This window comes from Triturus cristatus, chromosome 7, assembly GCF_964204655.1.
Source record: "Triturus cristatus chromosome 7, aTriCri1.1, whole genome shotgun sequence".
Classification (NCBI taxonomy): Eukaryota; Metazoa; Chordata; class Amphibia; order Caudata; family Salamandridae; genus Triturus; species Triturus cristatus.
The window spans coordinates 1,373,903,042-1,373,921,121 of NC_140590.1; the positions used below are offsets into that span (position 1 = coordinate 1,373,903,042).

Below are 18,080 nucleotides of genomic sequence, written 5' to 3' on the forward strand. Positions count from 1 at the left end.
CAGGAGTCACCCTGCACCAATACCAAAGACCAGTTCCTTTGCAGCAGTCAAGGCTTGTTCAGTGTCCAGCCCGGACACCAACACCGCCAAGATCGACCTACCAACGAGGGACTTCAGCATCACTGAGGTCAATACCGAAAGCGGCCCTGTTGTCCTGTTTACATCTCTAGGCCGATAGCAAAAGTGAGAGCCTCCAAAGCAAGTGACCCGCCGGACAAAACCTCTGCACCCGAGCCCACCAGCCAGAGTTTGAGCCTACAGATGGTGTACCCTTCCTCCAGAGACCCTCAAGAACTTAGCCTCTTTGGGTTCCGACAGATTGGTCCCCGCTTGCAGAATTTTTCTTCTTATAGTCTTCCATCTACTTCAATGGTAGCGTTAGAGGGTATCCTTGCAACCAGCACCTCTGCACCCAGACACCTCAGGGCAGGTAACTCAAAACTGGTTGTGGTTCTAAGGACCTTAGTCCCTACTTACCTTAAGTTCAAAATAACTACCCTGTAAGCCGTTTGCAAGTGACCCTATGCAGCGCATGTTTCTCAATAGGATAACATTACTACGTTCGAAGCTCATGCCTCAAAACTTGTGTCTAAAATATTAAAATGTTATTTTTATAGATTGTGTTGGATTTCCTTATTGAGTGGGTCTCTTATTTATTGACACTACGTGTGCAACAAATGCCTAACACTACCCTCCGATAAGGATAAGGCTGCTCGACCACACTAACACAAATAAAGCACCTTGGGATTGCCAGAGAAAGCCACTATACGCTAGTAAGGGATACATGGACTCTTCACAGTGCACGTCATTTTGGCACATTATGTAGAGCCCGCATCCGACAAGGGTTAAGACTGATTTGCATATGGCTGGGTCCAGACTGAGGTGGCATGGTATGAAAAACAAATGGTGGACTAGTATGCGGCCGTGAGTAATTACCAGTGGCTGAGATTAATACAAGCATTCTATCCATCACTTTTTGTATACGTCATTGAAACTCAAAGCACAGTACACAGGGATAAAAAAAAAAAAACTCGCTTTGGGGAAAATTAGGGTCGGATGTTAGAAAAAAACACGTGGGTGAAGGAAGACTTTCATGTGACAACTGACAGAAGCCATAAGTGTTCTTAAGTACATCCCTTTTTAATGTTAAGAGATGCCATGTGGAGAAATAAGTGCAAGAAAATTAGGAACAGATTAGAAAAACTATTCTTCGCCCTTCCAGTCAAGACTACTCCAGAGCTAGTGATGAAAGGACTATTTACTGCCGATCACACCAGCAATGGTTTAATTGCAAAGTTCAGTACGGCTTCCTGGAGCATGCTGTTCCAGTCCCAGCATGTGGCTACGCAGGACATGTTCGTCAAATTAAATTCTGAAATCAAACACTGCTCCAAGTTACTGGGAGTTACAGAGAAGAATGAGACTAAAAGAAGAGAACCGCGTTAAGAGTGTAACCTGCAAAAGCAGTGGGAGGGTATGAATTCCAGTAACTTGAGGTAATATAAAAAAGATGGGAAGAAGAAGAAACAGTACAACCCAGGTCCGGTTTGCTGTTCGAGATCGGATTCCCTGCGCTTGAGAGGGTAGAAGTCGAAGCTGTGCTGTTGACACTTGTTTTTAACCCCAGTCGAAGGTTGCCCATACGGCAGCCTCAGCCTACAGATTAGGACAGCTGGGTGCGGTCACCCGACTCGGAGCCGCAGAGCTAGTTACTGCCACGTTGACGTCGTCCATGGTTTAGGTTGGTAGTTATTGTAATGGGTGACTGCACTGCCACGACATGAACATACCTTGTAGAAAACTCGGTACCACTGACTGAATCTGCCAACGCATGCCAGTGGAGACTAGCAGAAACGTTCAAAGTCCTCGAGACTAACGAAGGGGAGGCATGGCCTCCGCACAAAGGGAGCAAACTAACTTGTCAATCACCGACGCGAGTATACCGAGAACACACAATTGGTTGGGGGGGGGGGGGGGGGGGGGGGGGGGGTGGTGAGCAATGCTCAAACTGGCCTTCTCAAGCGAGGAATATCAAAGAATATAGTTTAACTCCACTCACGTTCATCTGAATGGCTGATTCATGTGATGAAGCGCTCATTGAGGGTATACAAGTGCGCATGTGCACAGGGTTTTAGCGGCAAGGCGAACAGCAAACCAGTGAACGAAGCGGGTACAGCACCCCAGATTAGCGCAGCAGACGATGAGACTTCCTGATCATTAGCCCATTATGTTAAAATACATCATACAACAAACAGGATGCATGAGAGGGGACTAAGGGGCAGTGGAAAGGGAGAGAAATGTGGAGTAGTAGGGGTACTAAGTGAGAGGAGCACAATTTTTAAGTCTTTTCCAGAGTAAGTGTGTGCGTTTTTGTCTGTGTGCACAACTTTCAGACAGGCTTCTCACAATAACAGACTGAAAGCACCTGGACCCAACTATTCATCACAAAATACATTTATTAGGGGCAGGGCACAAGTCCTAAAAAAAGAAGTGGGGGTTACTAATCTAGTTAGGCAGTATGCAAGTGACATGGCGCGCGACATCACGCGCACGACGTCACACATGGCATCACAGGAATTGACATCATATAAAGTGGCATCAAAAGCCACGACTTAACAGGAATTGGCATCACAAGAAGTGACATCAGTTCTAAAGCCCTCACATATTTGTTTAGCAGGTCTATCATGTGTACATTGCGAGGATAATAGCACTGAGTTATGGAAGATGATATGACTGCTACACCATGTAATCCTCCAGTTTTAAATAACACATCCTGTACATTCATTTACAACCATATAATTTATTGTACATGTAATATGCACGTGTTGATCTAAAGCGCTCCGGGACCCTGCATTGTAATGAGTAGGGATATACAAGAAAAAATAGTGGCACTGAAATTATTTCAACACCTCCTCAAGGGAAGTAAGTTCTATATAAATGCAATTTGCTTTGTGTAAATACTGGGAAAGACCAACACATCTGATATTCTTACAGTGCATGCATATCTCCTAAACAGGGACTGAAAAAAGTGAAAAGCTGCCTCTCAAGTATGTGTGAAGTTCTAACAAGGTGTGAGCCTTTGTTTCCCCTCCGCTACATTTGCATCAGGTGTGAGGCTCCTCACTGTACCCAGCCAAGAGACTCGAACAAAACGAGGCCTGATGACCCCTCAAATTCGGCCTTTGTTATGGGCCCAGCAGGAGACTTAAATAAGAAAACCCCGTCTCAGCCTGCACGTTGTTGCAGAAGGAAAGCAGACAACGTGCAGGCGCTTCTGAAAGTGTCTCGGTGTTTGTAAATTACACCAGGACGAGTTCAGCACATTCAGTGGGGCCCACATTTTTGGCAGGGTATACGGCGTATGCGGTCTCGTGCACGGATTAGGGGAGTTTAAGCTCGCCCCCCCCCCCCCCCCCCGAGCTACGACCCTGTGCAAGGTAACCACTAAGGACAGCATATGAAGCTATTTAAACCGAAAAACGTACAGGTGCCTTTGCGCTTAAAGAACTCCCGCCATACCCCCACACACAAGTCTCACCCTCTTCTGAGACCCTGACTGAATCAGGACACAGATACCTAGATAAAGGTAGATTAAGAAATACACCCTTTGCCAAGGGGAGTGTAGCACCCATCTGTGAATGGCAAGAAGAATTCAGACCAAGCGTCACATGCCCAAAAAACAAAAGTGCAAGGAGTGCTGGCCACACATGTCCCTTCCGAAACGAAAAATCTGAGTCAAATGAAGCTGTATACTGGGGGTGTGGCCAAAATGGTGATCGCACTGGACGCATTGTAAAGAGCTCCGCTGCTGCCAGTCAGTCCTTTAACAATCCTACTCATCCAGCCCATACATCCGACAGAATATCGCCTAAGCGCCTTTTCCATCGAGCAGAGCACCACTGGGCGTGGTTCCTCCCTGGGTGTACCATGTGGCCTGTGACCTGGAAGTGGTGGTGCTGCCGCAGGGGTGGCCAGGGCTCTAGTTTCATGTGCCGAACAGAGGCTCGAGGGTCCCATTTAGATCAAGGTGAGCTCGCATCTGGCTGGGTCCCTGCCAGCACCTGTAAGAACAATTGTTACTTACCTGTAAACAGGTGGTTCTCCAGTATTGGTGTCTTTCATAGATTCACATGCTTGAATATTCCCCGTCGTCGGAGTGGGAGTCCCACTGTAAATAATATAGCAATATATATAGCCATAATATACATATATATATACATATACATAAGTAATCCTATAAAAACAGAGATATAAGTAAGTAATAACATCAAGAATGTCCCTATATGAAATTTCCATAGAGATACATGGAAAGAGAAAAAAGACATTCGTAGTCTATCTCTGTCATTATGTTAGTCCAAACTACGGCCAATCAGGCGCCAGCTCCTCTCTAGAACCTTCTCCTCAGAGCTTCTCACCTCAGATTTTCGTAGCACCAAAGTGACTTTAGAGTGTATGAGGAGAAGAGAGCCTCTGAAGGGAGGAGGGAGGGTCGCATGTGAATCTATGAAAGACACCAATACTGGAGAACCACCTGTTTACAGGTAAGTAACAATTGTTCTTCTCCAGTATTGGGGTGTCTTTCATAGATTCACATGCTTGAATATAGAATATCTAGCAGTAACAATCATCATTGTTTCCATGATCACAGAGCCTTGAAAATTATAATGACAATCAATCTTCTCATGCATATGACAGTACTGAATAACTAATTGTATAAATGCATCATATGTCAATTATAAATGGAAACAATATGGAGGCGGGAGGAAGAGGCTCACCTTATTTAAAAAGATTGCGTAGCACTGCCTGTCCTACTGCAGCGTCCTCTTCGCTTAAAGTTGCCAAGCAGTAGTGCTTAGTAAACGTGTGTCTGGTTGACCACGTAGCTGCTCTGCAGATGTGTTGCAAAGGTACTCCAGCAAATAAGGCAGTCGATGATGATACTGCCCTAGTGGAGTGCGCTCTCACTGAAGACTGTAGGGGTTTGTTTGCCTTTTGGTGGCAGAAAGCAATAGCTGCCGAAATCCATCGAGCAATGGTCGGCTTAGTAACCTGACGTCCCTTATGACAACGTCCATATGCTATAAAAAGTTGATCGGATCTTCGAAACGAACTTGTCCTACTGATGTAGAATTTTAGGCATCGCTTCACGTCCAAAGAGTGCAATCTTTGCTCTGCAGGTGTCTGAGGGTTGGCAAAGAAGGTCTTTAATATTACTGGCTCATTAATATGAAAATCAGTAGGCACCTTGGGTAGGAATGATGGATTGGTGCGTAACACTACAGCATCCGGTTTGAACTGCAGGAACGGAGGTTTGACGGTAAAAGCATGAATGTCACTGACACAACGTGAAGACGTTAATGCCAGAAGTAGTGCGACCTTTCAAGTTAGATATTTTAGGTCGGCCTTGTGAATGGGCTCGAACGGAGGTCTCATCAATTGCGCCAACACAACGTTAAGATGCCACAACGGAGGAGGGCGTCGAATTGGCGGGAATTTCCGAAATAAACCCTTAAAAAATTGGCGGATTATTCTTGAGGAACAAAGGGAATTTGAGCCATCCTGCCGAAAACGGGAAATTGCTGCCAAGAAAACCCGTAGGGTTGCGTGAGACAAACCAGAATTAGCTAGGTGCAAGAAGAAAGGTAGTAATTGGTGCGCCCTGGAGTGTATCGGGTGGACTCCGTTAGTGGCACACCAGTGGCAGAATCTTTTCCATTTGAACTTGTACGTCCTGATTGTAGAGGGTGCTCTTGCTTGGGCCAAAATATCCCTACAATCCTGCGGGATGTCTAGATGGGTGAACTCATGGTGTTCAGGTTCCAGGCCGATAAGCTCAGTGAGGAGGGATTTGGATGACAAATTCTCCCTTGGCTCATCGTGAGCAGATCTGTCCGCTGTTGCAGGAGGATTGGTTGACATAGGGACATCAGAAGCAGTTCTGAGAACCACGGTTGTCGGGGCCAGCGTGGGGCTATTAGAATCAGGTGGCAAGGCTGTCTCTTCATTTTCCAAAGGACCCGAGGTATGAGGGGAATTGGAGGAAAGGCGTACGCAAATAGATTGCACCAGTTTATCAAAAGGGCATTCCCCTTCCGGCATTTCCGGTTCTCCGGCGTAGCAAAAAGATCCAGTTGTGGACGACCTCATATTTGGAATATCCTCTCTAGAGTGGGTTGGTGTAATTCCCACTCGTGGTACGACGAGGAGGACCTGCTTAGGGAATCCGCTAGGATATTGGCTACTCCTGGTAGATGTACTGCTGTAATCATGATTTGATGACTGAGAGACCAGTCCCAAATTCTTTGAGCTAACCTGGACAGACTTGGGGATTTTGTTCCGCCTTGTTTGTTGACATAGTGCATACAGGTTGTGTTGTCTGTTTGTATTAGCACTGATTCTCCCTGGATCAAGGGCAGAAATGACTTGAGAGCAAGGTAAATTGCCATCAACTCCAACCTGTTGATGTGCCAAGTTCTTTGCTGTGCTGACCATCTTCCTTTTACGGAGAGATCTTCCAAATGTGCACCCCATCCCTCTAATGAGGCGTCTGTCGTGATTGTCCTGTCCGGCGGCACCGACAGAAAAGACATGCCTTCTGTGAGGTTGGCTGGATTTGCCCACCATGCGAGCGCTGACCTCATTTGATCTGTGACACGTACCATATCGTGGAACGAACCCGTGACCTGACGCCACTGAACGTCCAGTGCTTCCTGAATAGGACGTGTTCTCAGCCTGCAATGAGGAACTAAGGCAATGGAGGATGACGCCATCCCCAGAAACTATTTTTAACAATCTCACAGAAACTGACTCTTTTGATCTGATTAACACCACCAGCCGTAGTATCTTTTGCAGACGCTCTTGGGAAAGAAACGCTCTTGCTGATACCGTTTCCAGATTTGCTCCCAGAAAATCCCTTTGTTGAGCAGGATGAGGTTGGGATTTTGCTGCATTTATCGACAGACCTAGTGAGCGAAACACGTTCTGGCACAGAAGTATGTGTTGTTCTAGGTGAGTGCTTGACTGGGATTTTAGGAGAAAATCGTCCAGATATGGAAAAATCTGCACTCCCTGAAGTCGCAGAAACGCTATCACTGGAGCTAGTACCTTCGTTAACACACGAGGGGCCGAGCGCAGACCAAACGGTAACACCTTGAATTGGTAATCGTGTTGACCCACTCGAAAACGCAGGAACCTTCGATGCCTTTGTAATATCGGAATATGAAAATAGGCATCCTGGAGATCTATAGTTGCCATGAAATCTTCCTGCGAGAGTAGACGCAAGATGTCTACTAGCGTCATCATACGAAAGGATTGGCTCTTTAGGTATTTGTTTAGTGCCCTTAAATCGAGGATGGGCCTCCACTCCCCGTTCTTCTTTGTGATCAGAAAGAAACGGGAATAAAAACCCTTTCCCCTTTGCGATACTGGCACCATTTCTACAGCTCCCTTCTGCTGTAGAAGTCGAACTTGATGTAAAAGTTCTTTCATGTGAGCAGGTGGTGGTCCGGAGGGTGGTGTGGAAGGAGGGAATTTGGTGAATTCTAAGGCGTGTCCTTTCTTCACAATGTCCAAAACCCAACGGTCCCTTGTGATGGAGGACCATTGAGAAAAGAACAGAGATTCGACCTCCAATCATGCATGTCCGGAAAGAGTCACTGTCTCTTAGATGCGTTTCCTCTGTATGAGGATTTCCCTCTATACGACTTAGAAGCCTGCGGTCGGGAAGATTGCTGTTGCTGGGTATTGGAATATCGGTTGGATCCTTGATTATAGGGTCTGTATTGATTATTACCCCTTCGAAAATTGGAGGAGGAGGAGGTGCCGCGTCCGCGTGCACCACGAAAATTCTGCCTTTGAAATTGAAGGTTTCCTAAAGATCTAGCTGTCTCAGTGTCCTTCATTATGGATTGAAGTGCCTCATCAACATGAGTTCCAAACAACGCTTCGCCGTCATAAGCCATGTTAAGAATCATGGATTGTACTTCCTGATGAAAGGATGTCGATTTTAACCATCCTTGCCTGCGCAGAACAGCCGCTCCGGCAAGCTGACGGAATCCCGTGCAGGTGATGTCTACTGCACAATCAATAATCTCCGTCGATGCTGCTTCTTCTTGAAGCAACTTCATTGCTTCCCCCTGAGAAGGCTCCGGTAACTGTTGCAGTACTTCTGAAATGTCAGCCCACACTTGTGGGTCATAGCGACCCAATATGGCCAAGGCATTAGCTGCTCTTACCACAGTAGAGGCCATTGAAGAGAACTTACGCCCTATGGCATCCATTCGACGTCCGTCACGGTCCGGTGGTGCGGTGACAGTCGACGTCGGATTCTTTGCCTTACGTTGCGCTGCCTGCGTAACGACTGATTCAGGTTTAGCCTGTCCCGTGAGGCATGCTGGGGTTCCTATGGGTGCCTTATATTTTTTCTCTAATCGAGGCACCTGTGCCGGCAAGGTATTCGGTGCTTGCATCAACTTCTTGCCTTCCTCCCAAATAAATTCCACAAAAGGAATAGCATGAGTCTGTTTAAACGGCTGACTTTTGAAATCATAGAGGAAACAATCTTCCTCTCTGCGCTCAGTTGTTAGTTTAAAACGTTGCGCCGCCCTCTCCATTAATTGATGGAAATTTGCTATGTCCACTGGAGGTGAATCCCCTGTGACTATCTGAGAGGGGGATGGTGTCTGTACTTGGTAATTGTCCCACTCCGCCATATCCTCATCATCGTCATCCACATCCCCATCATCATCTGGGAGTTCACCCTCTTCTGTTTCTCCCTGCGGAGGCTGATATTGAGGCAACAACCTCTCGGGGACCTGTCTTGGTGGTGCAGACGGCAGCAGAGGTACAGGATTCTCTATTGGTATCGGTGGTATAGTTGGAACCACAGGAGTGGACGGGACCTCAGAACCTTGTGGAGGTAGCGGAAAGCGTTGATTATAGTCATCCAACATGCGTTGGAGATTAGTTATAAGCGACAAAGGAAGAGTCGCCTTTGGCTGTTTCGCAGGCACCTGCTGTATGTACACTGGATCTTCATCCTCACTGCTGTCCTGGCATTTAATTATGAGGTCGGATGGGCTTTGCGCCGTTCCAAAGGACTCCGGCAGACCCTCGGACTCCTGATCAGAATCCGTAGCAAATAAAGGCGATGGAGGCTGCGCCTCTGAAAGCGATACTGGAGATGCGTGGGGTAGCTGTTCCCTCCTTGACTCTTGGGCAGACGCTACTTTTTTCAACCTTATCCTTATGAAAGAACCTGCCGTTGACTGCTGTATGGTAGACACTGTGGATGTCTTCGGAGAAGGCCTCGTCGACGGAGCCGTCGTAAATGTAACGATTGTCGACGGAATATGCGTCGGTGAACCTTGCGCCTTTGAAATCGACGTCGACGGAACCGTCGTCGACGGAGACGCCGTCGACGGAGTCATCGTCGTCGACGGAGCCGCCGTCGACGAGGTCTTGGTCGACGAAGTCGCCGTCGACGATCCCGTCGACGGGGTCTTTTTCTTCTTCGACGAAGGAGTGGGCGTCGACGAGTTCGACGACGCCTTAGTCGACGACGCAGGTAGCGTCGACGGTACCTTTGCCTTTTTCGTCGTCGACGATGTAATGGGCAAAATTGAAGTCACAGCCCTTGTACTAGTGATGGTCCCCGTCGACGAGGATAACGTCGACAGAACGCTCGTCGACGACGAAGCAGCTGATGTCGTCGTCATATTCACCGTCGACGAGCCAGATATCGCCGATCTCGTCGTCGGCAGCATCGTCGACGAGGCGGACAGTCTTTTTCCTGAGGACTGTGAAGTAGACGCCTCTTCAGCCTGAGAACTGTGTCTCTTAGGTGACAAAACAGTAGGTGCGACAGCAGAAGTGGTAGCTGTCAGTCAAAGAAAGCTTCTTTTTCTTGAGGAAAGGAGATGGTAACTCCTGCACACTACTGCGCTTAGAGGCTGGTTGAGAACGGCCAGAATACATACTTTCCACATCAGAAACTGGGTTGTCCTTATCCTTCAGTCTCTGTAGCCATATTAACAGGCGGCCTTCTCTATCCTTTAAAGTCTTTGTAGAAAAGGTTCTACAAATTTTACATTTTGCCACCTCATGGTCTGGGTACAAACAGTAAATACACTTACTGTGTGGGTCCTCAGAAAATAGACGCAGCTTTCCACATGAAGAACATGGTCTAAACAAAGATTTCTTACTGGAAGACATTCTGACTGAAAAAAACTGAGCAGAGCTCAGGGAGACTCCCTGTCACACGACATGCGGTAGAAAATCTGAGGTGAGAAGCTCTGAGGAGAAGGTTCTAGAGAGGAGCTGGCGCCTGATTGGCCGTAGTTTGGACTAACATAATGACAGAGATAGACTACGAATGTCTTTTTTCTCTTTCCATGTATCTCTATGGAAATTTCATATAGGGACATTCTTGATGTTATTACTTACTTATATCTCTGTTTTTATAGGATTACTTATGTATATGTATATATATATGTATATTATGGCTATATATATTGCTATATTATTTACCGTGGGACTCCCACTCCGACGACGGGGAATATTCAAGCATGTGAATCTATGAAAGACACCCCAATACTGGAGAAATCCTCTTCACCCACATCAGAAATCGCCTTCCATGACGCTGAAACCCAAGACTACCAAGCCCTTGCCACAAAATTAACTTACAACCCGGTCTTCCCTTACCACGGAGTCTAGAGCAATCTGGAGGCCACCTTGCACCAAGGGACAGTGCTTTTAATGGGATAAAAATAGCGCATGAACTCATTTAAATGTGGCGAGCGGGCGGGGCTAGGGGCGGGACCAAAGGCAAGACATGGCATACTTATTTACTTCTAAACTAGTTGTAGCACATACCAATACACATGAGAAATGGTTTCCATGACAAAATAGGTTAAATCGTTACACAAGACAAAGGACAAACGCAGCGATATTTAAACGTTTGCTTGATTTGTAATATTTGCAGCTTGCAAACTGGTATTTGCGGTTACTTGGCAAAATACTATATATTCGAGCATGCATACCACACAGAAAAACAAGCAGATGTGAAAATACAAAGAATTCCACACATTCCTTTAATATTCCCTCAAGAGTGTCTCGATTTCCTCCCTCTTTTCTCACACACAAACAAGCAAAGGTTAACAGACAAACCTAAGCAGTCATTCACACCTAAAGAATCGGGTGGGATTAAAGCCATTTTAATTTTAACCACCTTACCTCCCATGGCTTTCTTAATTGCACTGGCAACGGGCTGCCTCGATTCCTTACAACACAGCATGATGGTGAAAACCAGGATATCATGCAAATCAGTCCACGCTGAATAGCTCAGCGGGGCTCGGTTCAGGGCTACAGAAGTGGTTTGACTGTCACAGGTTACCAGCCCTAGCAGCCAACGTGCCCATCCTTTCATGGGTTCCGGTACTCTGCTCGGCAGTAGAGAAGTGCCAGTACGCAGAGTGATAAAAATAAGAAGTGCCGGTACTCAGTACCTGTGAGGACCGGCCCATTTAAAGCACTGCCAAGGCATCTCTCCCTTGAGGTGAACCTGCTCAGGGCCGACCACTGCAAGCTGACAGACCAAGTGAATCAGACAATCATCTCAGACTACCCTGGGGCCCACGGTGCAGGACTTGCAGGGCCAAATAAAGATGCTCAGTGCAGAGATGGTCACCCTACACTGCAGAGCAGAAGACACTGAATGGTGCACAAGGCGCAGCACTAGGCTTCCCAGAGCGTTCAGAGGGCGCCATCATGGAACTCTTTGTTGAAACCTGGCTGATGGGCACGGTGCGGTCAGGTTGGGTCCTTAAGTTTTTCTCGGTGCAGAGAGCACACCAAATACCCAGCAGATGACCCATTCCAGGAGCCCCACCACGGTCTACGGCTCGCCTGCTTAATTTCGAGATCGTGATCTGGTGCTCCAACAGTTTTGTACGAAAGGTCTCTAGAAACATGAGTTTGCTATGATAACTACCGACCCGGACTTCACTGCAAAGGTACAATGGCTTTGTGGCTCCTTTCTCTAGGTCAAGCAATACCTTCAGGAACTGAATGCAGAGTATGCCCTCCAGTTCCCAGCAAAGCTGCGCGTTATGGGAGACGTTCCACATCTTCTCTTCACCACAGAATGTTTGGACTTGGCTCCACGCCAAGGATCTGACTGATGTTGCTCCTGGAGACTGACAACCCAGTGGAGCAGAAAAAGGTCTACCAAGGCCCAATGTTCACAAGACCAGGTAGCTGAAGAACAGGCTAAAGCAGTGAGGGGCTAAAGCAGTGAGTGAGGTCTCATCACCCATCGGCTACTGGGTCAGACATAGGAGGCTATGGGTTGTCAATGGCTACTATCCACCATGGCTCAAGTCACACCACAATCTGTAGACAACTTGTAACGCACACTAGCTGGAGTGCAGTGGGTGAGCATGGGCGTACTGTGCCTCTGGCTGTAGCCACACATTGCGAAGGTAAGCATTTGGACACTGGAATAGCTGGGGAAGGGGGGGGGGGGAGAGGGGAGTCTCTTGAAATTGGGCCTATGCCACAGAACTGATCGAAACATGTAAGGCAATGTGGTAAGCTTGGCCGGCTCCCAATAGAGCACACCCCAGGGACATGACTGAGTTGTAGGCCAGGAGGTTGTGGAATGGGGCCTGAAGGTGCTCAGGCCAGGGATAGGGAGTTGTTTCCCAGAATGGTTAGTTTTTTATTTTCTGTCTGGTTGGTGTTTAGCGGAAATTATGGGGGGGTGGGCTTTGTGGGTGTTGAGAAACAGAGTGTGAGTAGATTATATATGCTTTAATTTGAAACATCCAAGGTATGACGACCCCTGCCTGGAGACAAAGAATATATGCCTTATTCCGGTGCAGGCATATCCCCTTTGCCTGCCTCCAAGAGACAACTGACCATGGGGGAGCTGGATAAAGTTAATAAGAGATGGAGTGAGCAGATTTACAGAACTGGATTTTCAAGTACCACTCAGGAAAACTAGAGTCCTCGCTGACAGAGAGGGCTGTTATGTGACCTTGGAGGGGACCCTGGATGGGCTCCCCTTCTCCATGGTGTCCCTTTATGTGCCCAAGACCTCACAAACTTGTGCTTCTGGATTCTCTCCCCAACTATACTGCTGGATCCTCAGGCGGCAAGGGGGGGGGGGGGGGGGACGGGACGGGGGGGAACGACACCATCTTCATAAATGACAAACCAGAATCGTTTGATACCCCCACTAACCTGCATATAGACAACAAAACATTCAGCAATGGGCTAGGGTATCCAATTTACCGGATGTCTGGCATTTGGGGAACCCTGGGGCAGCAGAGTACTCTTAGTGCGCATCTGGTTCACACCAGGTTAGATTACCTCTTGCTAGGCAACCCAACGGTGGCAGTCTCCCTGGATTTCCAAAAAGCATTCAATATGCTGAGTTGGTCCTATTTGCTACAAGTGCCGGAGGTAATGGGGATGGGTCCAGTCTTCCTTGGTTTGGTCAAGCTTTAATACACGGCCTCGCAGGCAAGGGTTTGCACTGGCCATGAGATCTTATGGTCTTTTTCCATAAGTAGGGGGAACCAACAAGAGTACTTTGTCTCCCGTAATGTTTGCGCTTGCTATGGAACCGCTTGCTGCCATGCTGCATGCCAGAGGCCCTGCTTGGGGCATTTGGGTGGGACTGGATTGGTACACTGTCATTCTACGCGGATGTGCTAGTAACCCTCAAAGACCATATGCTCGCTCTACCGGCTCTTCACGACTTTCTTAATCTCTTTGAGAAGATGGCTGGCCTCAAGGTAAATTAGGGCAAGTACAGCATCTTCCTGTCACGCCAGACAACCATAAAACCAAGTGGTGCTGGCGGACGGGCGCCTCCCCTGGAGTTTTGAAACCTTTTGCTACCTAAGTGTGAACGTTTACCACAGGTACTTACTGGATGCTAATTACATTAGGGCTCTGACCTCATTCGCCAATCCATGCACTATTGGACTCTACTCCCGTTCTCGCCTCTGGGCAGGGCGTCGGTGGCAAAGATGCTGGTTCTCCACAGGCTTTTATATTTATTTGTAGCTCTCCCAGTGGTACTAACCAGATCCTTTGTCAGGAATGTAAGAAGCCTGAGCTGATTTGGAGACCCGCTCGAAAGCAGGTTACAGTTCCCATGCTTCAGTGCCTCACGAAAAGGGTCCTGGATCTCGAATTTTATTTTGCAGTGGCCCAACTATGGTGCCCTGTGTGTTGGCTTACTGGTGTTGGGACTGCCGAAGGTAATCTGGTTAGGGCGGGCTTAGGAAGAATGGGCACAATTGAATGGCTGCTATAGTGAGGACGACAGGCTAGAGGACTGACTAGGTAGGCTCACGTGCGTGGCCAAACTAATTTGGGTCCGGTATATACAGCTCAGACGAGCTCTGACCCCTCATGCACCGCCGCTCAACCTGTGATGGGTGCAGGTTATGAAAGCATTGCTGGGGGGACATGATACTACCCACATGGCGGGAGGCTGGGATTACCCAAGTGGTCGACCTATACAGCGAAGGTGCTCCGTTATCCTTTCAAGGCATTCAGGACCTTTACAAAATGGGGAGAGGTTTTTTTCCTAGCTCACAATGAGATTATGGCAGTGATTGGGGACATTTGGCCACTGGGGAAAGCCATGCTATTGCTGTACTTGGGTTTGCAGCACTCGACACACAGGTCGGTTTGCCAGGCGGTTTCGGTGCTGTACGTGGCACTACAGGGGGGAGATGCAGGGACTTTTTGCTTCGGGCCAAGCCCAGCTGGAATGAGAGGCTGGGCACGGACCTGACCACCAAACAGTGGACCATGGCCTTGGAGTGGGTGAAGCAAATTTCGTGCAATGCCCCCTTAAAATTCACCCAATTTAACTACTTGCATCAAACCTACCTTACACCGCACAGCCTTCACAACCTATTCCTGGCGGTGTCTTCAGCATGTCTGCGATGAGGTCACAGATGCCACATTTATACAAATGGTCTGGGAATGTCAACCTCTGATGAGCATGAGGATCCAGGTGATGGAACGTGTGTCCACAATAATACATATCCGGCTGCCACAGGACCCACTCCTTTGTCTCTTGGGGGATCATGAAATGCACTTAAAACAAACACTACCTGAAGTTGGTCGATCTGGCATTGGTCCTCTTAAAGAACCTCATTGCCATGGCCTGGAAGGCCCCTCATCCACCTACGATCAAGTGCTGGCTTCCAATAACTCACAAGTGGGCTCTTGCAGAAACAGAAGCCATGAAATGATCGGGGGGTTGCATGGGGGGTGGGGGCTGCTAGGTTATGGGACACCTATGGCGTAAAATTGTTCGCCAGTCTGAATCCACAACCCCCCCCCCAGGCTGTAGATCCTGATGAGGTGTGCCATGGAGATGGCCAGGTGGGTGACGCACTCACTTGCAGAAAGAACATAAGCCAGTAGTTATGTCTGAACAAACTGGTTTGATTTGAACTTTGTTGCAAGCATATCACGAAAGTTATAAGAAAAAAGCTGTCAAAATATGGTAGCAAAACATGCTTCCAATAAAAAAAAAATTAAAAAGTGCATATAATTTGAAAACAGTTCAAGTGCTTCCTAGCAAGTAAGTGCACAAAGAACGAGTATAGAAACCCTTTATATTGTCAATTAACACAGGAAAAAAGGATTACTGGTGCAAAGAATAAGCGTTATGAAATTACTGTAACCTGAAGACAGACGAGCAAGGGTGACTTAAAACATTGAAAAATGATATAGAATAAAAAGAAACCACAATGGGCAAAGTTAAGTAATGGCACACCAGCCCAAACACTGATGTGCTATTCCAGGCAGATATGTGCAATTGTGCTCAGGAAAAACGTCACTCAGTGCAAGGCAGTCAATTGCTGAAGTGCGCTAATCCATTGTAACATGGCATATGCTGTGGTTAACACAAAAAAAGTGAATGACAGCTAAACACATCAATGTATGAGGAGGCTAGCCTAAAAGGCCATATATGTTAATATGTATTTATATTTTTATTTATGATTTTAATACACTAGATTGGGGCAGCCGCAAATGCAGTCAGCAGGCCAGACCTAAAATTAACAAACAGGTATCATACAGTTTATTTACAAAAATACAGGCAAACTATAATGTAAAACAGGGGCAAAATAGAATGTAAAACGGGCCTGAAATATATGGCCTGGAGTGGTTGATGGTACCTGGGCAGGGGCCTATGAGAAGATTTTCTGCCTACCATCTGGGGCAGCATCACAGTAACACGGATTCAGCGAAAATGGGGTACACGGTCAGAAAGTTGACATACTACAAGAGTAGTGAAATATCTATAACTCACCAGCAGAGCAATGGTTTGCAGAGTCTCCAATGCATAAAACCACCCTGTGACTTTGAAAGGAAACCAATTATCTTCAAAGCTTTGCCGAAACTCACCTTCTTTGGCAGGAAATGCACACCAACAGGGTACTTGTCTGTATTAGTCCATAGCTCTATCTGGGCCAAAACCTGATTAGTGAAGGAGTTGCTCATGACAAAGCTGGGGTGACCCATGGCACAGCCCAAGTTCACCAAGCGGCCCTCTGCCAATAGGATTATGTGGCGGTTGTTCTTTAGCTGGTAACGGTCAACCTACAGATGGAGAAGAACAAAAGATGTTAATAAGATTCACTGGACTAATATTTTTTAGATGGATTAATTTGACCGATTGCTGGAACAATGTGGCTGTCTATTCCTACAAGAACAGATCAAGAGTAAATACCAGCACTAAAAGCCAGTAGATTTTGACTGGTGGTGGGACTTTAACCCCAATGAAATTTCTTCTAATGGTGACTTTTTGCACAATAGCCGGTGTAGTCTTTAGTTCAAGCTCGAATTGCTGAATGAATATGCTACTTACCAGTATGCATCTGTTCTTGGCATGTAGGGCTGCTGACATTCATATCTGTGCATAGATCGCCGCCTAGTGTTGGGTCCGGATGTTTGCACGTTGTTGTCCTGGAAGAGTCTTCGAAGTATCCTGAGATAGGTGACTCCTCCCCTGGACAACAGTGCGCATGGGCATCCTCTCCATCCTCAGATTGTTTTTCGCCATTGTGGCAGTGATGGAGTAGATACAGAAAGTGATGGCCATGCTATACAGTAATTCTGAGAGATGCAGCTGCTACAGGCGCCGGGGAGGAGGGTGGGCGATATGCATGTCAGCAGCCCTACATGCCAAGAACAGATGCATACTGGTAAGTAGCATATTCAGTTCGAGGCATGTGGGCTGCTGAATTCATATCTGTGCATAGAATACATAGCAGTACCTCCCATTAGCGGCGGCCACCATTGCCAGCTGCAGCGGTCTGAAAAGGGGTCTTGAGAACAGCCTGTCCTACAGCTGCCTGCTGTTTTGAGTGTACATCTACGCAATAGTGTTTGGTAAATGTATGTATAGTGGACCATGTGGCTGCTCTACATATATCCTGTAAAGGAATGTTTCCCAGGAAAGCCATGGAGGCCCCTAACTTACGTGTTGAGTGGGCTCGTGGGGGAATCGTTAATGTGCGTTTAGCCTTTTGATAGCAAATTTGAATATAGTTAACGATCCATCTGGCTATACCTGCTTTGGAGATGGCGTTGCCTTTGTGTTGTGGAGAAAAGGCAACGAAAAGTTGTTTTGTCTTCCTAAAGTCTTTAGTTCTCTCTATATAGTACATGAGGGCTCTTTTGACATCTAGTGTATGGAGCATTCTTTCAGCGACATTTTGTGGATTCTGAAAGAAAACAGGCAGTTCAATAGTTTGATTGATGTGGAACTGCGATATTACTTTAGGTATGAATTTGGGGTTGGTGCGTAGTACAACCCTGTTTGCGTGAACCTATAGGAATGGCTCTTGAATGGTTAGTGCCTGGAGTTCACTAACTCTTCTTAACAAAGTGATTGCCACTAGGAAAGCTACTTTCCAGGTGAGGAATTGAATCTCACATGAGTGGAGAGGTTCGAAGGGTGGACCCATCAGTTGGGTGAGGACCAAGTTGAGGTTCCACACCGGTGCTGGTGGGTGTCTTGGGGGAATCACTCGTTTAAGTCC

The 18,080-nt window shown here is 47.2% G+C and overlaps 1 protein-coding gene across 1 annotated transcript in view; it reads right to left on the minus strand.

Moving 5' to 3' along the window:
• The window catches only part of AHCY (adenosylhomocysteinase), a 145,033-nt gene that overhangs the window by 21,751 nt on the left and 105,202 nt on the right, over positions 1 to 18,080 (minus strand). The window contains exon 9 of the mRNA XM_085619093.1: positions 16,441 to 16,635. Coding sequence (XP_085475219.1) covers positions 16,441 to 16,635 — 195 coding nt within the window. The remainder of the gene's footprint in view (positions 1 to 16,440; positions 16,636 to 18,080) is intronic.